This window comes from Urocitellus parryii, chromosome 6 (genome assembly GCF_045843805.1).
Source record: "Urocitellus parryii isolate mUroPar1 chromosome 6, mUroPar1.hap1, whole genome shotgun sequence".
NCBI classification, from domain to species: domain Eukaryota; kingdom Metazoa; phylum Chordata; class Mammalia; order Rodentia; family Sciuridae; genus Urocitellus; species Urocitellus parryii.
In genome coordinates this window covers 178490729-178516769 of record NC_135536.1, presented here as the reverse complement: position 1 = coordinate 178516769, position 26041 = coordinate 178490729, and the positions used below count along the sequence as shown (strand labels likewise).

Genomic DNA, 26041 nt, shown 5'->3' with positions numbered 1-26041 from the left:
TCGGGTCCGGAGCGCAGCCCCCAAGCTGTGGTGGGCCGAGAGGATCCACACCTCGAGCGGCCGGAGCTGCACCGGGACTCTCCCCAGGGACGCCGAGGCCGGGCGGGCCCCGGCCATGCGCGCCGCTCGCTGAGGCCGAGTGAGGCCGCGATGGAGGCGCCGGCGGGCGAGCCCCCGGCGCGGGGCTGCGTTCCCCCGCCCGCGCCGGTCTTGGAGAGGAAGAAGAGCCACCGCGCGCCGTCGCCGGCCCGGCCCAAGGACGTGGCCGGCTGGTCGTTAGCCAAGGGCCGCCGCGGCCCAGGCCCGGGCGCCGCTGCAGCCTGTAGCGCCGCGTCCTCAGCTCGGCCAGACAAGAAGGGGCGCGCAGTGGCGCCAGGGGCACGAGGCGCGGGGACGCGTGTGGCCGGGGTTCGCACCGGAGTCCGAGCCAAGGGCCGCCCGCGCCCGGGTGCCGGGCAGCGACCTCCGCCTCCGCCGCCCAGCCTCACCGACAGCAGCTCCGAGGTGTCCGACTGCGCGTCGGAGGAGGCGCGCCTGCTGGGCCTGGAGCTGGCCCTGAGCAGCGACGCCGAGTCGGCGGCCGGGGGGCCGGCGGGGGCCCGCACCGGTCAGCAGCCTCAGCCCGCCCCGTCCGCGCACCAGCCTCCTCGGCCGCCCGCTTCCCCCGATGAGCCATCGATGGCCGCGTCGTCGGTGGGCAGCAGCCGTTTGCCTCTCAGTGCCTCGCTCGCCTTCTCTGACCTCACCGAGGAGATGCTGGACTGCGGGCCCGGCGGCTTCGTGCGCGAGCTGGAGGAGCTGCGCTCCGAGAACGACTATCTCAAGGTGGGGGCGCCCAGGGGGAAAGGGAGGCAGCCTTACGCGTGTGACACTGCCCCGCGGGCCTCTTTCCCACTGAACAAGCTGGGGAAAGGGGCCCAAACCCTCTGGGGACCACTCTGAGATCGATCTAGGGGACCCTCACATTCCCTCTTCTCACTTTATTTGGGAAGCCCTCTTCGGAGGAGAAACTTGGGTAGGACACTGATCAAAGGACCCTGATTTGGGGACAGGGGCCTTGAGAAAATTGCTCTGAAGGGTGCTCTGTGGTGGGGTGTGTAGTCAGTGAGGGGCTGGACCTCTGCTTTCAGCGGCTCAAAACCTGCCCCAGACCTGCAGGCCTTCTGTGACTCTCCTTTCTGGGGCCATTAGTGTGCTCCGCCTCCGGGGAAACCTGTGGCCATTGCTTGCCAAGGACAGGCTGGAACAGAATCCTGAGTCTTTACCCAGGGCTTCCCCAGGCACAGGCCTGTCCCCGCCTGCCTTTTAGGGCGGGTCCACTTTGAAAGCATGACATCTGGGAACATCCCCTTGGCTGGAGTCCACTTCCGCCCAGTCTAACGGTCCCACAGCCTGGGAGGATGATATTGTGGGAGAACCGGTTCAGAGGCAGCTCCCTAGATCCCGGGATATTGTCTTCTGCCTTCTGGCAACAGGCCTGGTATACAATGCCCTGGCCCAGCCAGTCATGGCCATTGCCCATATCCTTCCCATACTCCCAGTGGGAGGGGGGGAACTGCTGCCAGAAAGGGACTCTCCCTCTGGGCATGTGGGGACCTGAGAGCTTTTTGGGGAGAGCGGGCTTTGCCTTGGCCCTTTCAGTGGACATGAGTACCTCCTGGATGCAGGCCAGGCTCCCTCTGCCTGTCGCCTAGTTCCATGGCTGCTCAAGGAGCAGCCTGGCTCTGGGGTGTTGACCTTGGCCTGGGAGGCCGGACTGGTCATGGGCTTTACAGACTGGGCATGGGTTTGGAAGAGACTGAAATGTTGCTTGCACTTGTCTGTTGATGGCCTGGCACAGCACCCAGAGTATCCCTGGCCAAGAGCCACGGAGTTAACAGCACTCTGCTGAGTTATATCTGCCCTGTGGCACTTAACTTTGCCTCGTGGTTCTTCTAAAGGGGTTTCTCACTCATTAGAGTGTTGGGGTCTTGCCCAGCTGTGTCTCTTGCTCCCCCGTTTCCTCAGGACTTGTGAGGCAGTGTTTGGTGAACTCTTGTGGAATAGGACAGGGTCTGCCTGAGGCAGGACGACCTAGCCCTTCACTGTTAAATGGGAGGGTGGGTCTTCCCTAAGACCCCAGTGACAATCAGGGGTTCCGTCAGGCCTTATTGTGTGCTGAAGCCAGGGGGAAGGAGCAGGCAAGTGGAGGGAGGAGGAGGAGGGAGACTACAGTGACAGGCCGCAAGAGGACCTTTTGCGCTTGTCCTCTGGAGGCTTTGGGCTGCTGTCCACACTGCCTGCCCCAAAGCTGGATCCTGAGCCCCTCACCCCCCACTGCTCATTTGCAGAGGAGGAGGGCTCACAGTGCTTTGCTTCTAGTCTCATGAACCTGCTCCTGTCCACCCAGGCCCAGCTGGGGACATGGCAGTTCTTGGGACAGGCCTGCACCTTAGTTTCCACCTGAGTTTTAATTTAGAAATTAGAACTGAGTTTCAGGCTTCATGCACAAGCCTGAGGTGCTGTTGGGTCTGGGGTCTATAGCTTCCTGACTGTGATCTTGGAAGTTATTTAATGTCTCTGGAATTCAGTTTTTTTTTTATATGTAAAAATAGGATAATTACACCTTTTGCTCTTTTTAACATTTATTTTTTAGTTCTCGGCGGACACAACATCTTTGTATGTGGTGCTGAGGATCGAACCCGGGCCACACGCATGCCAGGCGAGCACGCTACAGCTTGAGCCACATCCCCAGCCCAAACTTTTGCTCTTTTTAAAAAATATTTTTTAGTTGTTGATGGACCTTTTTTATTTATTTGTATGTGGTGCTGAGAGTTGAACCCAGTCCCTCACGTATGCTAGGCAAGTGCACTACCACTAAGCCAGGACCCCAGCCCCACATTTCACTCTTAAAAGATTAAATGAGATAATGTGTGCAAACACCATTAGAGAGCCTGGTGTATAGTAAATCTCAGATGGCAGTAGCTGAGATCATGTCTATTCCCAAGCAATTTTGGACAGGTTTCCATGTGTACTTCTCTGGGTCTCTTGTGGATTCTGTGGGTGCAGCATAGATCCTCCTCCCCACCTGGAGCAGGCTGGGCTTTCTCCGGCCTTTCATTCATTCATTCATTCACCAGCTAACCAGGGTCCTCGGCCTGTGTACTAACACAGATGGAGGGTGGGGATACCACTGTGAACAGGCCGAAGTGTCTGCTTTCCAGGAACCTTGGGGAGACCCGGTACAATAGTAGTCATACTCTAAAGCACATTGTGGGTCACGGGAATGTGTGGAAAGTGTAAGGGTGCCAGGAGCACGTGAGGGTGGGGGCTGGGGCTCAGGGAGGCCAAGACCTGAAGGATGACATGGAACCAGTAGACTGAGGAGCTGTCGTAAGAACATTCTAGGCTAAGGATAGGGGGGTAAAAGCTTGTTGAGTTGGAGGAGGATTGGAGAGAGCGGTGAGTGATACCTGACAGTGCCGATTCTTGCCGTGTGCGGTGGGACCGCGCATCACTTCTGTGAGGTTTGTTAACCTCAGCTGCCAGCCTCTCGGAGGCAGGGGGACCCTGGACACCGTGCATGTGGCCGTAAATATAGGACTTATGACAGGGTGTTTTGTTGTGGTGATGGTGGGTGAACTGTGGCCAGAGCAGGGGAGGGACTGGCTGCAGGTCCCAGAGCCAGGTCTCAGGGCAGCCAGGGCTGGGAGTGGGAACAGGCTAGACTGAGGTTTTTCTTACCTCTTTGGGTCGCTTTGCTACTGAGGTGCAGCCTAGATAATGAGGGAAAAGACTCAGACCCCAGTGTGACTGTTGCAGACTGACTGTTCAGGTTGAGGGGAGTGCCCCTGAGTCCAGCAGGTGGCCCGGTTCAGTTTCACCTCCCAGCTGCTGAGGGGACACTGGGGACTGTCAGCAGGGGGAAGGGCTATCAGATGACTGTAGATCTCCTGGATTTCCCATTTAGGGAGAACCTGTCCGGGGGCCCATCCAGGGAAGTGTTAATGGGATAACTCTCTCCCTAAGAAAAGCTAGAAGGACTTTCTACAGAGGAGGTCCTAAGCGTGCTGTCCCTTGAATTATTCAAAAAGAGGCTAGATGACCTCACATGCTTGGATATAGATAGAGTTTGTGGAAAGCGGCTTGTAAGTGGTCCAAAACGTTGGTGGTTGTGATTTCCTGAGGAATGTTCCTGGGGAGATTTATGTGGTGGCTACAGTTGAGCTGCTTGACCTTGAGTCCCTTCTAGCTACGGAAGTCTAGAAGGTTATTAACTGCCAAAGTTCCAGAATCCAGAGATGGAACTATCACTGCAGAATAGACACGTCAACTGTGTTTGACCTTCAAATCCCCAGTGGTCTGAGGTCACCCATGACCACTAACAGTTACCATGTCCCATGTGGCGAGGACAGGCTAGGAACCCACTGGGTGTGGATGGAAGAATCAGAGAGCTTGAGCCGGAAGACCTGGCTTGGAAACCTGGTTTTACTATTTTCTGTTTGGCCATGGGCAGGTCACTTGGCCTCTCCAAGCTGTTTTTTTCTCATCTGTATGATGAAGACTCTGGAGCCGGCCAGGGCAACCTCAAAGGATTGTTTTCATCAATCCTGGAGGTATGAATAGACAAGAAAACATTTTGCAGAAAGTGAAATCCCACAACGTATGGGGAACTGTTATTATTGTTAGCCAATGAGCAGAGAGGATGTCCATGTGTTCCTTCTAGAAGAACTGGAAGAAGACTGGAGGGTGGATTTCCTTAGCTTTAGAATGTTAATAGAGCAGGAGCTACTCCACGGAGGGCTGGAAGGTAGGATGCATTCCCTGCTGCTCTGTGGGCTCTGGGGACCCAGGCCTCCTTGGAGGCTGTAACTGAGTGTTTGAAGAATCCCCAGTCTAGGTGTTTGCTCAGGAAGCACCTCACTGACCCCAGTTGCCCTTATACAGATGGATCAATGCAGGCTCCAGGTCTTGCAGCCGTGACCCCAACACCTGTTGGTCTAACCCGGGGTCCTGTTCTTTCTTTTCTTTTCCATCTCCTTCTTGAAGAAGAAGTCCTCCTCTCCTTCCTCCTCCTGCTCTCTCCATCTTTATTTTGTATTTTGAACTCAGGGACACTTTACCACACTCAGCCACATCATCTCCAGCCCTTTTTATTATTTCTTTTTAAATTTTGAGAAGGGGTCTCACTAAGTTGCCCAGGCTGACTTTGAACTTGCCATCCTCCTGCCTCAGCCTCTGGGATGACAAGGGTTCCTGACTGCTCCCAGCTAGGGGTCCTGTTCTTCCTGCAGTGTGACCAGAGCTGAGCATTTGTTGCTATGGTGAGCCTGGACTGAGGGGAATCCTGTTACAGGCCAGGCTCTAGGCTAAGCGTATAGGGGAACTGGTGGACAAAATAGGCTAGGGACCCGGAGCCTGCACATGGGGGTGGTGGACACGGGTGTCCCTGTACCGATCCTTCTCTAAAGTGGAGGACAGGCATGCTGTCCAGGGTCGTGGGGGCCCTCCACTGTAAGGTGAAGGTGAAGTGCTCAGTAACACTAGTGCCTGGCCCCTGTGGCCTTCCCTAATGCTCTCCTGCAGGCATCCACCGCCCATCCACCCATCAGCACATGTTTTCTGAGTGCTTCCTGGGTGATGCCAGTCCACACAGCAGGTCACTTGTAGCTCTTCTCAGCTCCTGGATAGGGGGAGGGCTCCAGTCTGTCAGTGGGGAGAGGAGAGGAATGGTCACCTTGGTCAACAAAGCCCAGCTGGTCCCTACCTGGAGTCCCAGCCTGAAAGGTAGCCTGGAGGAGGCTGCTCTGAGACCTGGGGCTTTAAGAATTCTCAGCACTTGCCTGTCAGCGGGGAGGGGACAGCTCCTGCAAGATGGAAAATGTGAGCAGAGGCTGCTGTGCCCTGGGGGGACTTCTGAACTCCAGGACTGCCAGCTTTCCTTGTGGAGGGGCTGGGCCTGTGTCCAGGCACATCCTCTCTCCCCCAACTTTTATTTTTTGAACCCAGGGGCACTTAACTAACCACTGAGCCACATCCTCTGCCCTTTTTTGTATTTTTTTAGAGACAGGGCCTCGCTGGGTTGCTGAGGCTGGCTTTGAGCTCTAGATCCTCCTGTCTTAGCCTCCAGAGCTGCTGGGATGACAGGCATGTGCCACCACCCCCGGCCACATCTATTCTTGTCCACACAAATTTATGTACAAACATTATAGCTCAATCTCAGAGACCAAAGTCACTCACACTGACCTCACAGACACATCCTGTGACACACTGAAGCCATTCTCTTCCAGAAGCATCCCTCGGGCAGGCTCAAGAGGATCCACACTGAGATATAAACATTCACATAGATGTGACACGAGATCCTGTACCCACAGGCACAGACACAAGCGCAGATCATGCAAATGTCAGGGATGCAGCATTTGCCAAACAAGTGTACCCAGACACAGACACAGTGACAAGTGTGTGTCACTCCCACACAGAAACAGGAAATCCTGGTCAGCGTTTCCCTGGAGCTAGTGTGTACAAACTCCTCCTGTGTTCAGCTCCTCCACAAGGCTTCCTTCCACAGGGCAGATGGGAACAGTGAGGGCACGGCCAGGGTCAGGGCCTTGGCTCTGTAACTTTCTGGATGTGAGGTCCAAGGAGCTTAGCCGGGCGGGGAGGTGGTGGGTAGGGCCTTGGGATCTCCGGGTCAGAAGTTGCACCCAGGCCTCTGAGGCCAGGCCCTTGGACCTGGGCCCCGAGGGGCTGACAGTTGCAGGCTGCAGGAGGAACACTGCCCCCGGGTGACTCCCTTCTAATCTCTTCGGAATTTCCTGCTGCCCCATCTTTCCTCCCTGCTTCTCATTTGCTGGGGGCTACAGAGGGCCACGCCATCCCCATTTGTAACGTGTGCCCAGTTCTGGGCTGGAGACGTGGAGGAGCCCGGGGAGACGTAGGCTCTTGGGAGGGGCTGGCAGGTTTCCCGGAGGCGGCATGGCAGCTGGGGAGTCAGCCTTTGAGTGACTGCCTCTGTGCTTGAGGAACAGTGCCTGGAACTGTGCCTGGCACATTGGAGGGGCTCAGTAGATAGAGGTGTGTGTGAGGGGATGAAAGGCAGTGGCCGGCTCTGGGGCTGGGCTGCAGGCCTGCAAGAAGAGCTGGAGGGCCTGGCGATGGGGCAGAGTCTGGGAAGGGGAGTGGACCCAGCTGGGCACTGTCGACACCTTGCTAAGAGGGGGGTCCTGTGGCGAGGCTGTGCTGCTTCCCCCACGGGTCTGAAGCACGGGGCACAAGGCCTGGCCTGTCTCAGGGCCAGGAGAGGGAGGGAAGAAAGACTCAGAATCAATCTCATGGACAAACTCCATCTTTGGGATCAGGTCTGGGGCCAAATCTCACTTTGCTGCCTCCTCCCTGTGCAAAATCTCCCTGTGCCAGGTCCCTCATCAAGCCTCCGTCTTCCTATCTGTACAATGGGAATTTTGACCCTTTCCCGCTGGCATTTGGGAGGATTAGTGGTCAGGTATGTGTCGCCCAGCACCATCCTGTACAGCCTCTGGGGCAGAGGAGACCCGGGGAGGGGCATGGTGAATTCCAGCGCAAGGGCCTGATCTACAGACAGTGCCCCATCCTCCTGTGGGTGACCTTACCTGTGGTCACACTCACTCTGCTTTGCTACTGGGAGGAACTTGGAGCTGGGCTAGGGAAAGAGCCTGAGACCATGAAGTGTTCTGGACGGGCTGGCTGCCCCAGGTGCGCAGGAGGCCTCCAGATCAGCACCACTCTGCATCCGCTGGCCGCCCTGAGGCAGGCGAGGAGGCAGGACAGCCCTCCCTTCTCCAGAGCCTGGGGGATTTAAGAGCATTGCCGTCTGCACCCAAAAGACTTGTGCTTGGATCCTGCCTCTGCCTTTTCCTTTCTGACCCGTCCCTTTCTTTTTTTTTCTTTAGTGGTCAGGGGGAGGGTTACCGGGGATTGATCTCAGGGGCACTCCACCACTGAGCCACATCCTCAGCCCTATTTTGTATTTTATTTAGAGACAGGGTCTCACTGAGTTGCTTAGTGCCTTGCTGTTGCTGAGGCTGGCTTTGAACTCACAATCCCCCTGCCTCAGCCCCCCAAGCCACTGGGATCACAGGCATAATCCCACCACGTGCACCACCACGCCCAGCTCTAACCTATTCCTTTCTGAGCCTCAGTCTCCTCATCTGTAAAACAGGGTATGGATGGTACTTGCCCTGCAAGGTGCTGTGAGGATTAAACAGGAGAAAGCATGTGACTCCTACAGGCTCAGCCTTAACCCTTCGTCATCACTTGGCAGTGGTCTCCCATGGAGCTTGGGTCCTTGGTGGCAGGGGCCTGCCTGGCTCTGGGTGTGCCTCTTCAGTTCTAGTCTGGGAGGGGTGTGTGGAGCTGAGCTGGTGAGCACCCCAGACACTCTTTCCCTCGAAAGTCAGAGCCTCAGACACAGAACCTATTGGGCCCTCTGCTGATGGAGGTCGGCCTTGGGGTCCTCACTGTTAAATGGAGGTGAATCGTCTCCCATTGCCAGGGCCATAAAGAGAAGCGAGGGCTCTCGGGAAAGTCTGGGTTCCCACCTGCGCTGGGCCTGCCTGCTTGGCTCTCTGGGCCCTGGTTGATTGCACCAGCCTCTCCCTGCCTGCTCCTCCCTAGCCCCAGAAGCCTGTGTGGTCACACCTCCCAGCCCTGCTCCACCCACGTTCCAGGCTGTTGTGGGACACACCCCCGACCCTGTCCCTGGGCTCTTCCCTCCTTTGCCCTTGCAGTTCCCTGCTCTTTCTCCCGCTTTCCCCTCCCTCTGTGAGTCTGGCAGCTTCTCCTCAGGGTTGCTCCAGGCCAGGCCCCTGTGTCAGACACACCTTGGAGCTTCTTGGAGGCTCCTTTGGGGAATTCACCAGATAGTGATTAGATTACTAACCAGGTAATTACAGGTTTCCCATCAGCCCCTCCCCCTTTCTCTGCATGGATCAGGGACCATCCTGGATACTTATCTCCAGAGAGGTTGCATGCTTGCCAGAGGTCACACAGCATTTAAGTGACACAAGGATGAGGATCTTGTGGTGCACATTTTGGAATACCAGACAGGGGCTTGGCAGGAGCTGAGATGCGGGTGTGAAATGCTCCAGGGTGCCAGAGGTCAGGCTATGTGGCCCTGAGCCACTCTCTTGACTTGGAGCCTCCTTTCCATCTCCGAAGACCTCAGCTCCCTGCTCTCTCTTGGTTAAGCTCAGAGGCAATTTGGGGGATGTTTTCCACATATCCAGATCCAAAGCTGACTTCCTTCCTGTTCACAAGGAAAGGACCGGAGGGACACTGTCAGAGGCAGCAGGGGCTGCCTGTTGTGCCTGTGTGCAGGTCAGCAGTCTCCAGGGCTCTCCCACCACCAACGTGCACGTGCATGCCATACGCACACAGCTCTGTGCACAGGTCTGGGAGGCTGGTTCCTGACTGGCTGTGCGGCCCTCATTGCTCATCTATGAAGGGGCAGGAGATCGGAACAGTGCCTGCTTTGAAAGGCTCATCACTGAGCAAGAGATGTCCAGTCTCTCTGCCTGGTGTTAGGCACACACCAAGTCCTTGAAAATGTCAGCCTGTATTTCTGTCACCCTATTATAGAGACCCTCTAGTTTAGTTTATGAGAGCTCAAACTGGATGCCGGCTGTGCCACTTAGTGTGTGACCTTGGGCAACATGTGTGGTCTCTCTGACCCCAGGTCCCTACCCATTGGGACTGCTCAGGATACCAGGACAGAACTGAGCCGGGTACTTCCCTCTTTATTGCTCACAAGAGAAGTGGGATCCTGGAAGTCTCCAAGACCAGGCAGCCTTCAGGGACATTGGGTGGCACAGTGCTGTCTGGCTGACCCTCCTCCAGGACCTTTGACCCTGACTCCCCCAAACAAGAGCCCTGCTTTTCACCCAAGGAGGCTAAGTTGCATTGCACTCTGGGCTGGGAGACGGGAGCTCAGAGTCCCTCCCTCTTCAACTCTGGGCCTCCTAGAGAACCATGGACGGTCTCCTGTCCATCTCTAGGCCTCAGTGTCCCTCTGTGAGGGATGGGGTCTTTGGGTTCCCCTCCGCCTGCTGCTGTGCGGAGTGCATATGAACTGAAAGGGACGTGGAGGCTTTTGCCGTCCCCGCCTTTGGATTCAAGTGTGATGATCTCATCTGGAACCTTGACAGACCCCTGGTGACTGGCAGAAGGGATAGCAGATGGCAGCCTTGGCCCCTTGGGTGGGGTTGGCATGTGCCCCTGTGGCCACTGCTGGCCCACCCTGCTGGTCAGCCCTTCTGGGGCTGGAGTGAGTGGCGAGGACCAGAGCAGGAAACAAGTATCCCAGAGCCAGGGAGGCAGATGGACAGGCAGCCCGGCCTTGGTCAGAGGGAGGGACCATGGTGGCCAGGCTGCAAGTGGGAAGAGGCGGGCCGAGCAGGGGCTCCTGTTCTCCATGGCACGGCTGCCATCCTGCAGAGTCGGGGCTCTGTCGTCCTGCCTAGGTCTGCCTGGGACCGGGGATGAGGTGACAGATCTGGGTAAGGTCTGGAATCCGGCAGGGCTGGGGCCTGGGTGTCAGTGGCCTGGCGTCTGAAGCCACCGTGGACATTAGCCTCACAGAGTCAAAGAAGTGGATTCACATAGCAGCCGAGCTGGAAGGAGTTCTCTCAGAGGTGCCATGGGGTAGTCTGAGGCCCCTTTATGTCTCAGCAGCCATTTACTGAGCTGCCCTGCGTGTCCCAGGCACTGGCCTGGGTTCCGCTTTCCTGACCCTCACAGCCTAGAGGCTGACCAACCTTCCATGAGCAAACAGAAAAGTAAATGAGTGTCCCAAACACTCATTTCCAACACACCACCGGCTACCACGGTTCTCCCTCAGGCCAAGGCCCAGGCTGCCTGTCCATCTGCCACCCTGGCTCTGGGCCATTTGTCTCCTGCCATGGTTCTGGCCACTCATCCCAGCCCTTGGAGGGACATTCCAGGCCCACCCAGGCCCGTGATACTGTGAGAGAAAGAAAGGGTTAAGCCAGACAGATGGGCTCATGGGTCTGGAAGGTCTCCGGAGGTGGCCTTGCAGTGGGCGCCTCTGGTAGGAAAGGGGGGCAGCCCTGAGGGCAAGGCCAGGGCAGGTGGGACAGGCCAGGTGTGGCCCCCAGTGGCTGGAGTGTGGCGAGTGTGAGGTAGAGCTGGGGAGATGAACGGGAGAGGTGGGGGGGGCTGGGGCCTGTGCATCTGGGTTTCATTTTGAGTGTGGTGATGAGTCCACCAGCACGGGTGAAGGTCTTGCTTCTTTTGCTTTTCGTTTTCAGTCAGGTAATGTATTAAGGTGTAATTTACATATGGTAAGATGAGTTTGGACAACCCAGTTTGTAATCATCACCCCCAGCTAAGATATAGAACTCAGTCAGATACTGTGGCACACACCTCCAATCCTAGCAGTTCAGGAGGCTGAGGCAGGAGGATCCCAGATTTGAGGCCAGCCTCGGCAATGTAGTGAGACCCTGTCTCAACATAAAAAGGACTGGGGATGTGGCTCAGTGGAAAAGCACCTCTAGGTTCAGTCCCCAGTACCAAAACAGGGCTGGCAGTGTAGCTCAGCAGTGGCAGAGCCCTGGTTTCTACCCCTAGTACCTCAAAATGAAACAATAGTCCCATGGCCCTCCCAAATTTTCTTTGAGGTCATTCCCTTCCTCCACCTAGACCCTGAGAACACTTACCTGTTTTCTGTCCCAACAGTCCAGAATGTAGAGATCCCTCAGTGCAGGGAGCTGACTCTGGGTGGGGGTAGCTGGGGACTCCACTCCTGCAGTCTCTTCTTGGTCGCTGGTAAGAGCCAGCCTCCTGCCTTCAGGAACCTCATGTCTTCTTGGTTTTCTCCCTGTCCCCTCAGGGCCAGCTGTGGACTGTTGCTGGGTTTGCATCACCCATTGCCACTTGCTGTGTTTCTGCAGATGGGCTAGTGTTGGTCACTGTCCTCTCCTGTGGCCCGGTCTGCGTTGTCCTCATGCACATATGGTCACGTGGGAAGATTCCCGAGAACCCTGAATCTAAACTGCCCCAGAATCTTCATTAGACAAAGATTCATCATCTTGTATCTGTGTGGATTTTTTGCAGAAAGGAATCCTTAGAACATTTAAAATGTGGTTTGAAAGTAGAGCCCTGCTTCCCCCATATATGCCTTGATGGTGGAGGGAAGGACCTGGGACCGTGACCCGGATCCCACAGGTGAGGAAACAGAGGCTTCTCTCCTTATTTCAAGTTATGGGCCCCTTTAAATTCCCTGCTAAGAATAAGCCTCAGGATAATCTTCTAAAATGCAAAGGAGGGGCTGGGGATATAGCTCAGTTGGTAGAAGGCTTGCCCTGCATGTACAAGGCCCTGAGTTTGATCCCCAGCACCACACACACACAAAAAAAAAAAAAAAAAAATCAAAGTAAACAGAATGTATTGAATGTATTGATGACTTTGGAATTATAGTAGTTCACAGGCCTGTCACCAAGCTCCTGAGTTAATAAAGTTACTGATGGGGCTGGGATTGTGGCTCAGTGGTAGAGTGCTTGCCTTGCACGTGTGAGGCCCTAGGTTCCATCCTCAGCACCACATTAAAAAGTAATAGTAAATAAATAAACATATTGTGTCCATCTACAACTGAAAAAAAAATATTTTAAAGAAAGTTACTGATGAGCATAAGCAATATTTTGACATTTCTGCAACAACCGTCACAGGCTGTGAAAACTTACGTGGTCTCTTTTGGGTGGCAAAGTCACAGGTGCTGCTAACACAACCCTGATGTGTTCAGGGAGTTCAGAATAGAAGAAAATTTTGATTTTTAGTTAGAGATTATTGAAATCAAAGATAGGATTTTTCAACTTCATGGGCTCCCTGAATTGTGAGACAGAGGAGGGATCCCGAGGGCAGAGGTCTGTGTCCTGCTCGGAGTTCTCTTTGCTGCTTCTCTGTGGCTCTTGGTCTGTAGAAGAGGGATGAGCTCTGGCTCCCCGGACCCGAGGTTTTCTGCAAGGACCCATGAGATGATCCAGATGGAATGTCTCTGTAAACTGTGGTCTCCTATTATTAGCAGCAGCGTGAGCTCATATTGGGCCCTCTGGCCCAGCCTGGACCAAGAGACTCTTCCTGGCCAGTCCCCCAGGACTCCTGGGAACCAGTTCTGCCTCTGAGAGGCTGCTTCCTGTAGGCTGCCCTCATGGGTCACCAGGGCTGGGTGGAAAGACACTTTGTGGGCAGGGAGCGAATGGGGAGCAGGGGGTTCCCTGGGCAGACGGACTTAACCCCTCTCCTTGGGTGGCGTGGGGGTCTGAGATCAGCTCTGGATCTGCCCAGGCTTCCCCTGTCCCTTTGTAGCTGGCCTGAAGCTGGGGTCAGGAAGATTTACTAAGACTTACTTATTCACCTGCCCATCCGCTGCCCTGGGCGATGCTGGGGACCAGACCTGGATCAGATCCAGCCCAGCCCTTCCTCCAGCTTCCGGGAAAGATAAAGACTTGAAAATAGACAAATACAACCCAGAGTTGTTGGCACAAAGGACCAGGGAGTTAAGAGTGTGGGTTCTGAATCAGATTAGGGGAGGAGGGAATGTTCTGGAAGGATGAGATAGTTAGGAGTGAGCCTGGTGAAGGCCGTTCTAGCATGGGTAGTAGCCCAAGTGACCTGGAAGAAGACACAGTTACCATGCCTAGGCCCAGGGTCACCGGCCTTTGTGGATTCCAGCTCTGCTCCTCCCTTGCTTAAGCAGCTCTGGGAAATTTCTGAGCCTCAGTTTCGTTAACTGCAAAATGGAAACATTTTCGGCAGCCACCTCACAGGGTTGGTGAGAGGATTAAACTATCAGTCATGCCCGTGGCACCTGGGCTGGGCCTGGTGTTTTGAGCCTCCTGGGAGGCGATCGATGGCCATGTTTTTACTCATGGCGTATGTGGGTGCTGGGGGCAGGAAGGAGACAGTAGGCAGGGGACCTGGAGTTGGCTCGGGGTCCAGATGCAGAAGCGAGGAGAAAAGTGGAGGAGACAGAAAACACCGCTTTTTTCCGACTTCCTCCAATAAGCAGCTCTTGCCTGCTCCTCTGGGCCAAAGAGACCTCGAGAAAGGGAAGTGCTGACTGCCCCGGCTGCAGTATGGGTGCCTGGTCTCTGTCCCCGTCCTCCTCTTCTGCTCTCTGGTGGCAGTCTGGGTTAGATGGTGGGGGTATCTTCAAGGCTAGCCCTCACGGGGACAAAGGCAGCTGGTACCAGAGCTGGACCAAGGGAGGCTGGTGGGCCGTTCCTGGGCTGCCCCTCTTTCCTTCAAGGCAGCCTTTGGACTCTGGGACTGAGAACTGGGCTCTCAAAGCTCTGAGATGGCACTGCCAGGTGATGTGACCTATTGTGTCTGCAGTGGAGGATGAGCTTTGTGGTCCCCCCATGTAGGGAGCAGGGAGACTCCAACGACCTGGTGTAGCCACAAGGCCTGCCGAGTCCTGGGGGGCCTGGCCCTTCCCACTCCTGTTGCAGAGGGCGTCTGGGAGGCCCCTGGGCTGTCTGGGGAGTGGCTGGGAAGTCTGAGCCCCCCACTGCCTTCCCCACAGGCACCCCTGGGTTGGACTTGTCACTGGAGAGCTTCCCTGGGGTGAAGCTGCAGGAGTGACGGCCCAGTGTGGACCCAGCCTCTGCAGTCGAACAGGGTCCTACCCTCTGGGAGCCCCCACAGTGCCCAGCAGCCCTTTTCCCAGCCCCCACCTTAGGTCCTGGAAGCTCAGAGCCCCTGCCTGTGTCCTGTCGTCACCAGCCACTACCCACAGCCCAGCAGACAGCCCCAGCCACAGGCCAGCCTCTGTGAAGCCACCCAGGAGGGGCTGACCAGCATTCTGCCTGCAGCTGGGACAAGTCCCTGAGAGGCTTGGTCCCCTGGGCCCCCAAGGGAAGAGACGAAGCTGGCAGGAGTGCCATGGCCTGCACAGTCAGAAACAGTGCCGGCCGGGCGGGCGGGGAGGCAGCTGCTCATGGAGGAAGAATGTTCTCGCCTTCACTTCTGCAGTGGAGAGCACTTTGGCTTACTGAGACCTATCCTGGGTCAGGCTCTGGGCGGGGACTTGTGTGGAGAGGTGGGACTCTTGCCCTTTTAGGGAAAAAAGACTGGAAGGAACATGGAATTGCTAGTGTTTCTTCTTCAGCAGGCCTGGGTTGCCAGGGAGAATTCCTAACCGGTTCCCCGTGGTGCCAATGCTGAGTCAGGCACCACACTTTTGAGAGCCACTGTGGTTCAAGGCCAGGTGGAGGAAGTATGCATGGTTTGCGTTTTGTGTATTTTTGTGTTTCTATGATTGTTTTACTTTTAGAGCAAAAACAGTTACTTAAAAGTTAAATATGCGCGTCTCAAAAATGACTACAGTGTTCTGGGCATGGGCCTATGCGGAAAGATGTCTCACCTTCCACGATCTAAATGCTATACACCTGGTAATATAGCCCAGCGTCACGAGCTTACAGGTTACTGCTCCTTGTCTCAATCCAAACTTGAGTGTCCACTCAGACCCCCACATGCTCCCCATAACAAGATGGATAAATGAGGTGCTAGGAATGGCACAGCGAGGATTTGAATTCTGGCCCAAGAGGCTGAGCTTAGTCTGGATTCAGCAGCGTCTGCTCGCGCTTCCTGAGTGCAGGTCCCTTTGCGCTTCCTTACTCCGCCAACTGAATGGGCCTGGGACCCCTCACTTCCTCTTTTCTCTCACTGGTGTGATCATTGACTGTCCCACTTCCTCCTTTCCCACTTCTGTCCCGTCCGCTTGGCGCGGTGGTGGGTGGTGAGTCTGAGTGCTTTGGCGCGGGGTGCCCTGGTGAGGGGAGGGCATCCACTTTAGCGGGTGCTGCTGAACACACGCCCAGAACAGGGGCCCTGGTGGCAAGTGGGGATTGAGCCCCTAGGGGACAGCAGAGTGAGCCAGCATCTGTGGGGATGCAGATGTTACCTGTCCCCACTGCCATCCTCTCTGGGGCTCAGAACCGCTGAGAAACAGTCCCCGGGCATCAGATGATGGGCGTGGAGACCTCTAAGAGCCGCTTGGAGGGCCCCGCCAACTCTCCTGGAATTAAACCCCAGGCTGTTCCCCGGTCCCCAGAGGGAGCCGCCCCATGGCACAGGCTGCCTTGGTCCCCTGTGCTTGCTCCTCCCCTGGACTCCAGTCAGCTGAGGCCCCACATCCCAGGCTCTTCCTTCCGTGTTCTTTGGGGAAGGGGGGCTCTGAGGGCTGGGGCCTCCAGCTCTCCAAATCGGTCCTCTCTCTGGAGTGTCCCTTCTCATCCTGGGACCCCTCCACCCCGCTGCCCCGGGGGCCTCTCTGGTGAGTCGGATCCCTTCCGACTCCGTTTCTCTGTTTAATGTGCAGTGTTATTTAGGGAGTCATTCACACTAAAAGCAGATGTCATTATCCCCTGTGTGACTCGGTTTTCACCTGTGTCACGCACGGGACAGACTAGTCGCACACCTCTGCTGCCGGGTCCCCGCGCACCGCCTCACTCAGCATTTCGAATCGTTCACCTGTCCTGTTCTCCGCACCTGGACCTGCACTGGTGTGTTCCTGCGGTGTGCTGGTCACGAGCCTGTGGGATGCTGAGCTGAGCTGCGCGCTGGGCGTGGGGAGACTGCGGGTGGGGTATCACAGTCGCTGGGTCGCAAGCTGTTCCACAGAGTAGAGCAGATGTGCCAATGATTACAAAGGAGAAGTGAGGGACAGCTAGGAGCTGGTGACAGAGGTGGCAGAAGCTGCCCTGAGGAAGTGAGGTCACCTCTCAATCCCTTCCACTTAAAACTCAAACCCAGACTCTTCTCTCGGCCCCTGAGGGACCTATTAAGGCTGATCCGCGTCTGTTACACGGTCTTAAATTACCCCGTAGCTGCCCTGCGTTTCTTGCTGTGTCTTGAAGGCACTGAGTTCTTTCCTGCCTCTGAGCCTTTGCAAACACTGTTCCCTCTGCCTGGAATAGTCTCCCTGGCACTCTTGTGTGTCTTCCCTTCTTGCCTCAGCTTAATGTCCTTTTATTTTTTATTTTATTTTATTTTTTTTAAACATTTATTTATTTATTAGTTTTTGGCGGACACAACATCTTTGTTGGTATGTGGTGCTGAGGATCGAACCCGGGCCGCACGCATGCCAGGTGAGCGCGCTACCGCTTGAGCCACATCCCCAGCCCCTTAATGTCCTTTTAAAGATGACCTCCCTGACCATGTATCACCTTCACCACCCACTCTATTATATTACCCACATTGCTATGTTTTTAATTTTGTTTTGCTTCCATGGCACTTAACAGTATATGAATTTTAAAATATTTTTGTTTACTGTGTGTTTTCCTAATGAGACTTGGGGCAGAAGATCCTGAAGGAACTGGTCACTACCATCCCTCCCTGCCCCTGTGCTCACTACAGGGCCTCACACAGAGTTGGCACTGTGTTGGTTGGTGTTCCCCAGTGTATTAGTTTTCTGTTGCTGCTATATCAAATCACCACAATTTAGTAACTGCGTTAGTCAGCTTTCTGTTGTTGCGACAAAATACCTGAGATAATCAACTTAAAAAGAGGAAAGGCTTATTTTGGTTCACAGTTTCAGATGTTTCAAAGGTTGCTTGGCTCCATCACTTTGGGCCTTGGTGAGGCCCATCGTGGCGGGGAGTGCATAGCAAAGAAGACTGCTCACCTTTGGTAGTAGCCAAGAAGTAGAAAGAGAGAGAGGTGGGGGTGGAGGGAGAAAGCCCCAATGATCTAATAATATCCTTTCATTAGGTTCCATGTCCTAAAGGTTCCACCACCTTCCAGTAGTGCTGCAGGCTGGTGACAAGCCTTTAACACGTGGCCTTTGAGGTATATTTAAGATACAGACATCACAGTGGATTATCTTCCAAGAAGCCACTTTGATTGGAAGATTATCTTCTAATTCTGGAGGTCAGAAGTCTGAAAATCAAGGTGACAGAGGGCTGGGTCCCCAGGAGGCTCTAGGGGAGAATATTTTCACTTGCCTTTGGCAGCTTCTAGGGGCTGCTTGCATTCCTCGGCTCACGGCCCCCTCTTTCCTCTGCAAAGTGCACCCTGCAACCTCTCCTCCCAGGCTTGCATCACCTTTACCACCTGCCTCCCTCTGAAAAGGACTCTGTGATAAGAGTGGCCCCCAAAACAATCCAGGATAAGCTCCCTCTCTCCAGATTCTTAACTTGATCACATCTGCAAAGTTCTTTTTGCCATGTAAGGTAACACAGTCACAGATTCTGGGAGTTCAGCTGTGGCTGTCTTTGGGGTCTGTGATTCAGCTGGCCACTCCCAGGCCTCCATGTGGTGGTGGTTCAGCACTCCTCCATGTGGAGTAGCCAGCGGCCCAACACCCTGGCCACGGCCCTGGAGCCCAAGGTTCTGATCGCTCCTTCCTCTTGCAGGATGAGATTGAGGAGCTGCGGGCGGAGATGCTGGAGATGCGGGACGTCTACATGGAGGAAGATGTGTACCAGCTGCAGGAGCTGCGGCAGCAGCTGGACCAGGCCAGCAAGACCTGCCGCATCCTGCAGTACAGGCTGCGCAAAGCTGAGCGCCGCAGCCTTCGTGCCGCCCAGACTGGCCAGGTGGACGGGGAGCTCATCCGAGGCCTGGAGCAGGATGTCAAGGTCAGCCCTGGGGCTTCCCCTGACCCTCACAGGTGCCCTTGATGGGGTTCGGGCCATGAGCCCTAGTGGGGTCTAGGTCAGCCCTGTGACTCACTCCTGTGTGTCCTTGGCTATGCAATACCCTCAGTCTGTTTTCCTATTGCAAAGTGGTCACCCCTAGTGAACCAACAGGCCTTCTGCCAGGGGCACCCCAAAGTGATATAATAACATGAATTCTACAAATAGCTGTTTATTGAGCATCAGTTACAGACCTGGTTTGGGGCTCTGAATAGTCCCTCCTTGGTTCCATGGACCTGGAATGCTAATCAGACCTGGAGTTGGGCAGCACTTGTTCAGATCTTGGATCCAGTATGTCTGGATTTTTTGATTTTGAGCAAGTCACCTGCATTTCAGTTTCCTAACTGTAAAATGGGTGTAAGAATAGCTTCTCTCTTGGGTCCTGCATTGCCAGCATAAGCCATGCCTCACCACTAAGAGGCCCAACACCTTCTTCTAGGTTCAGGGCCCCCCAGGTTACCCAAATAAACTCCTTGGTTCTTAGGTTAAAAAAAAAAAAAAAAAGAATAGCTTCTCTCTCACAGAGTCCTATGAGAATTAAATTAGGTAATGTAGACAAAATGACCATAAAACCCCCAAAAATGTTAGCTGTTATTATTTCCATTTTCTGAATGAGGCATCAAAGGCTCCATAGCAAGGAAGTTCCTGTCCAAGGTCACAGGCCTCCTCTGTGTGTAGGTGGCAGAGCTCAGGCCCACGTGCCTCCCAAGCCTCAATGTCTGGTTGCTTCTCTCCACCTGAGAAAGGAGGGGAGGCATGGGGGAGAGTGGGGAGGAGAGGGGCACGCAGGTGGGGCCCCCTGGAGAGAAAGAAGCCCACCCTTGCCTGTGTAAGCCCTGATCTAGGGGTGGGGAACTCCTTGGGGGTCTTGCTCTCTGAACTCAGCCCAGTATGATCAGGGGGATGATGAAGGAGCCGGGGATGGAGTCAACTGGCACAGTCTGAGGAGTCCTAGGGAAAAGTGGGTATGTCCCAGGGAAGGTGAGGGAGCTGCACTCCATGGAGAGGGCTCCTGAAAGGGCCCCGGGAGCTGGTAGGTTGAGGATGGGCCACACACAAACCCAGAGAGAACCTCCCCCTTACACCCTTTCTGCTAGAAGGCACTGGCAAATTGAGCCTGAGCCCCAGTGGCATATCAAAGAAAACAATACTGAAGGACAGCAAGAAGTGATTTCAGAGGTCTGCAGGGCCAGCGAGTGTCAACAGAGGCTGCCAGCTCCCCCAGGCGATTGCGTCTCTGTCATGTTGACCGTCTCTGTCGTGTTGACCCAGCAGCGGGACAGGAGGAAACTGATCTCACAACAGCGGCTTTTGGCACCTCTACCCTGGGGGGCAGCTCCTGGGCTTGGTGGCTACACAAATAGTCCCATTCCACACTGCGGGCCTCGGCGGCCGTGGAGGATCACCTGAGCCCAGAGGTCCTGGTCATCCCGGGCAACACAGGGGGACACCGGCTCCCCACCCGCCCCCCCTTTCAAAAATAAAACGCGCCTAGTTCCGGAGCGGGGTGAAGAGTGGGTGGTGGGGAGCGAGCCCGGGAAGCTCAGGGCTGCGAGGCCACGTTTGGACGCAGGGCGTCGAGGATTTCTGGAAGGATTTCTGGAAGTAGAGGGAGAGGAAGGGGTGGAGGGTGGCGGACCGGCGGGGCCGGGGCTGCGGGGCTGCGGGGCGGCACGGGCGCCTGGGGGCGGGGCCGCAGCAGCGGGTGGGTGTGAGGGGGAGGCTCCCAGGAGGCGGGGCGCAGCGGAGCCCCCTTCAGTTGGGATTTGAACTAGCCAATCAGCATCGACCTTGCCCCCTCCCCTCCTCGATCCACCCTTGCAGCTGCAGGGCTGAGCTCATCCGTCCGCTGGCCTCGCCTGAGTTGGCCGCCTCTGGCCGCCCCCCCCCCCCCCACACACACGCCAGTGTGCAGGGGATGTCCCGGGGCAATTTTGGAAGTCGACTTCCCTGCCATTGCCTAAGAGGGCTTGATGGGCCCAAGTGGAGCCCTAGCAGGGTATCCCTGGGGACTCTCTTGACTTGCTCTGTCAGGTCCTTGGACCCGGCCCTAACTGATCCCACCACTTGAGATGCCTCAGCCTCCCCTTATCTTGTTTTTGTGGTGCTAGATATCGAACCCAGGGCCTTGGGACATGCTAGGCAAGAGCTCTACCAGAGAACTCTGTCCCAGCCTCCCCATGTGTTAATAAGGGCTTAGACTAGCTGAATCCTCAGTTTGGGGGTTCTAGTGGTTTTACTGGGCAGGTGGATTGTTGGGGAGGGCGTCATGAATGAAACCTCAGGCTTGGTGTCCCCTACCCCACCTCCAGCTTCTCTCACGCTGCTGGGTCATGCAGTTGACAGGACCTACAGAACCTGAGTGGCCTCACTGCCCAGCAACAGGAGGGCAGAGCCTTCCTCTGCCACTTCCTTACATCTCTGAGCCTGTTTCCCCATGTGTAAAGTAGAGAAGACTAGTTCCTCCCTGCAGAGACCTCTGTGAATATTAAATGAAATAGTTCAAGTGCAGAGTGCTGAGCACAAGGTCTGACACAGTGCAGTGTTCACCCAGCCCCTGAGCAGGGGTGGCTTATGGTTTTGTTATTGAGCAGGAGAACTGATCAGGTACTAATGGGACTGGTGGCTGGGGAGGGCGGCAGGTGGGGGTGATGGGCAGACCAGGGTGGATGAGGATCATCTGCAGGACTTGTTCACAATGCTGATTCCCAGACCACTTTCTAAAGATCTTGGACCTGATGAAAGAGTGTCAGGTCCAAGGACTCCAGGATCCAAATTCTCACCCGAAGTGAGGCTCCTGTAGGAGGGCCCAGGACTCATCAGTAACATATCCCTTCCTTAGACACAGATATTTGTTCTGGCTTTGGGTTTATTCTTTGGGTGACCTGTGTAGACTGCAAAGTAGGGGTAGCACTCCCATCCCTCCTGGAGTTCTGGGGGGGAGTCACCAACAGCCCAGAATGCTGCCTGGCCAGGGAGGGCTCCTTGGCAAGAGTTCCTGTCCCTCTTCCTGCAGATCAGTGTGACAGGGACATTATGAAGCTGATGCTCCAGGGAGCCGGGGACAGGAGGCTGTCGATAGCGTTTGGCAGGAGCCAGGCCCTGGCACTGTAAACAGTGACCTCATGGCTGAACGCGTTTGTTTGTGCTTTGGGGATTTGCCCTGGTTTCCGGCTGCTGCTTGTGCTATCTCAGCCTCCCTTCGCTGGGGGAAGCTGAGATCAGATGAGACAGGCACGTGGGGCCCTTCAAGCCCTGACGCCCTGACACAGTGAGTCCACTGTTGGGGCTTATTTTTAAAACTTTTTGTTTTGGGCTGGGGATATAGCTCAGTTGGTAGAGTGCTTGCCTTGCATGCACAAGGCCCTGGATTCAATCCCCAGCACCAAAAAACAAACCAAAAATGGCTTAGTGGTTGAGTGCCCCTGAGTCCAATACCCGGTACCAAAAAAAGAACTTTTTTTTTTTTTTTTTTTTTTTTGTACCGGGGATTGAACCCAGGGGCGCTTAACCACTGGGCTACATCCTTCAGCCATTTTTTTATATTTTATTTAGAGACAGGGTCTCTCTGAGTTGCTTAGACGCTTGCTAAATTGCTGAGGCTGGCTTTGAACTGTGAGCCTCCTGTCTCAGCCTCCCCAGATGCTGGGATCACAGGCAGGCACTGCCATCCCCTGCTAAAACTTTATTGTGGCTAGTAATGCAATATGTCTTCAAGCTTTCCCCCATATCAAGACCAGATTGAGAGCAAGACTTTAGAATTGAGCCACCAGAGTTCAATTTCCTATATTGGTTTGGTAGATTCCTAACTCTGTGACCTTGGGCAAATGCCCTTTCCTTTCTGAGACTCAGAAGGGGGTTAAAAGAACCTGCCAAGCTTTGGGGGGGAGGGCTCACATTGGCCTGGGGATGTAGCTCAGTGGTAAAGCACTTTGCTTGGCATGTGCAAAGCTCTAGGTTTCTTCTCTAGTACCACACCAAAAAAGAAAAAAAAGTGTCTGTGTATGACCACTGAGGATCACGAGGGGAGGGACACGCACACCCGGGCCATACGACCCTAGCATGTGAGCAGCAATGCTCTTTGTGTCCGTTGACGTCACACAGATGCTTTGGTCCCATTGGTAGATTATGGGCTTTTTGTCCCAGTTAGACTCCTGCAGCTACCTGGAGTGGGCTTTATTGACATAGCAACTTTGAGGGTGGGGACCTCCCAGGGCAGGTGCCACTCCTAGTGTACATTCAGTCATTCATTCCTTGTCTCCCTCTCTTTCTGCTTGTTGGAGCCTGGGATTTATTTGTTCCTCCATCAAGCATTTATTAGCCACTTGGCATGAGCCAGACCTTGTGCTGACCCTGGGACACAGATGTGTATGTCTAGGCAGGGTCTGGGACCTCCATCTGTGTGTCCCACCCCTCCTGCCCCAGTGCTGATGAACGTGGATGGAGCAGTGATCAGGACAGAGGCTTCCTGGAGGACCCGAGAGCCAGAACGGGGACTGTAGCCAGAAGCCTTGGGGCTGAACATGTCCAGCCAAAACCCTAGAGTTTGGTCAAGGTGGATAAACAATGCAAAACAATCATCTTGGTAAAGCATCCAAAATCTTTGTATTGGGGCTGGGGCTGTAGCTCAGTGGCAGAGCACTTGCCTAGCATATGTGAGGCACTGAGTTCGATCCTTAGCGCCACACAAAAATAAATAAATAAAATAAAGGTATTTTGTTCATCTGTGGTTGTAACTACAAAAATTTTCAAAAAAAAAAAATCTTTGTATCATGTCACCTTGAACATGTAGTCGTTAGACAGCTCTGTGTAGCTGTTTTGTTTTTGTTGACATTCCTTTTTTTTTTTTTTTTGTAGTATAAGGGATTGGCCCCAGGGTGGCTCTCTCTATTCTTTTTTTTTTTTTTTGTAACCAGGATTGAACCCAGGGATACTTAACCACTGAGCCAAATCCCCAGCACTTTTTAGAGACTGGGTCTTGCTAAGTTGCTGAGGTTGGCCTCAAACTTTCGATCTTCCTGCCTCAGCCTCCTGAGCCTCTGGGTTACAGGTGTGTGCCACCTTTCCCAGCTCTCTCTACTTTTGAGCTATATCCCCAGCCCATTTTCTCAGATTTTATTTTAAGACAGAGTCTCACTAAGCTACCCAGGCTGGCCTCAAACTTGAATCCTCCTGTCTCAGCCTCCCAAGGAGCTGGGATTATGTAGCTCCATACCTGGCTACATAATTCTTAAAAACAATTTAAAGATGGGTCAACCAAGTTCATGAAACTGCTAAATAAACACATCTTTGAAATGCACTAAATTGTTGAAAAATGATAAAATATAAAAACTATTTGACCACCTCCTATGTGCCAGCCACCACTCAAGCCTTACGTCATTGATTTCTCATGAGGAGACTATTTCAAACCCCTTTTACTGCTGACCAAACTCAAGACTTTGGCTGCTAAGCAACTGTCCTGGGTGACATGGCCAGAGAGTGTGGAGGCAGGCTCCGGTCTAGTTTTCCCCTCTGCAAAGTCCTGTTCTGATATTGAGGGGCTGATTGTTCATCCCATTTCAGGAACAAGCAGTTTGGTGAGCCAGAGAGTCAGTAGGGGAGGCTCAGGGCCAGTGTCTGTCTTTCCTTGGCGATCTTCAGGGGCAGAGGGGACAGTGGGCAGTGGCGGGAGGGGGAGTCCAGCTTCCTTTCTGGCTGTTGTTTTTCCTGGCCTGCCCTGCACATTGCCAAGGGGTCTGTGCTGAGCTGGGCTTGGGCCCAGGCAGAGGGTGAAGCCAGGGAGGGCCCCCTTCCCTTCCGGCAGGGAAGAGGCGTCATGGTCACTTCCGATATTGGCGGGCATGGGGTGCTGGGCTCTTGGCCCCATGAGTAGGTCCTGCTGGCAAAGCCTTCATTTCCCCGGCGGAGCCCTGGCTGCACTGGCTCCTCTGTCTAACAATGCACGGAGGCCAGACAGACTCCCAGCTCAGCTCGGCCCACACCTGCTGCGTGGAACCGTGAGCAGGCCACTTCCACTCTGAGCTTTAGTTTCCTCATCTGTGACATGGCAACAGGACTGGGGTGGAGGAGAACGAGTCTGGCACCCAGTAGATGTTTGACTAACGGAGTGCCCAGCCCACCTGGGAATGGAGTCGAGATGCACTTTACCAGCTCAAAAGACTCTCATTCCCCCCAGGCCTCCTTCCCTGGCCTCCTGCACTCAGCCAGTGGAGGGGACAGGACCGAGAACATCTTTTAGGAAACAGGGTGCTATTGCTTGCAGAGTCCTGGAGCCAGGGTGGGAGACTGCAGCTCTTTCAGCTCCTTGTGTAGGGATGACTTGGACTTCTGCCTAGCCTTTGTCATTTCAGGCTTGTTCTATGTCCTAGACAGTTGGATACAGGCCTCGGGGTCACGGTGACCTCCAGTAAGTCATGCCTCTCTCTGGACATTAGCTCCTCAGAACAGCAGCCACAACTCACCCAGCGCTCACTGTGGCAGCCCTGGGCTGAGGCTTCGTGTGCAGTGGCTGATATGCTCCTCCTGTCAGGCTCATGAGGTTGGTCCTGTTATGGCTGTACCCAATTTATAGTGCAGGAGACTGACTCTCAGTGATGGGAAATGCCTTGCCCAGGAACACACGTTGCCCACCTTGCTCTGGGCTTCCACTCTGGCTTACTCCCTGCTGAAGGTAAGCTTGGGATCCACCATAGGCCCTTGAGAGGACGGGCCAGGGGTGGCTTGGTGAGGTTCTGAGAAGCATAAAAAGCCCCCACATAAGTGGAAAGGCATTCCTAAGAACAGATGGGACTGTTGCAGCTTTGGGGACAGCACATTGGGAGCAGGGGGCATCTGGTTTTGAGGTTTGAGTCTGTTGCCTCCTGGATGCAGAACACCTGGTGAATTTTTTGACCTCTTGGTGCCTCAGTTTCCTCATCTGCTAAGTGGGACTGAGGAGTCGGGGACATGCCTGCAGCTGTCAGTGGTGTGGGGCCGGAGCCAGCTCACACCCTTCTCCTCACCCCCGGACCAGGTCTCTAAGGACATCTCCATGCGGCTGCACAAGGAGCTCGAGGTGGTGGAGAAGAAGCGAGCACGGCTGGAGGAGGAGAACGAGGAGCTCCGGCAGCGGCTCATCGAGACCGAGCTGGCCAAGCAGGTGCTGCAGACGGAGCTGGAGCGACCCAGAGAGGTGAGGTTGTGCTGCCTCGGGGTTGTGCTGACTGGGCCAGCGGGCACATGCAGCCCACCTAGCTGGTGTCTCTCTGATTGTGGGAAATGGGCATAGTTCGGCCTCCCTAGCTGGGTTGCTTGTTCATTCATCCCTCCAGAATGCATTTTCTTAGCACCTACTGTGTGCACTGTGCATTAGACCCCAATGATACAACAGTGGA

At 54.8% G+C, this 26041-nt stretch overlaps 1 protein-coding gene across 1 annotated transcript in view; it reads left to right on the top strand.

Moving 5' to 3' along the window:
- Nucleotides 1-150: 150 nt before the first annotated feature.
- Mtcl2 (microtubule crosslinking factor 2) overlaps nt 151-26041 on the top strand; it is a 62201-nt gene continuing 36310 nt past the window's right edge. The window contains exons 1-3 of the mRNA XM_026383259.2: nt 151-825; nt 18387-18611; nt 25681-25839. Of these exons, the coding sequence (XP_026239044.2) occupies nt 151-825; nt 18387-18611; nt 25681-25839 (1059 nt within the window). The remainder of the gene's footprint in view (nt 826-18386; nt 18612-25680; nt 25840-26041) is intronic.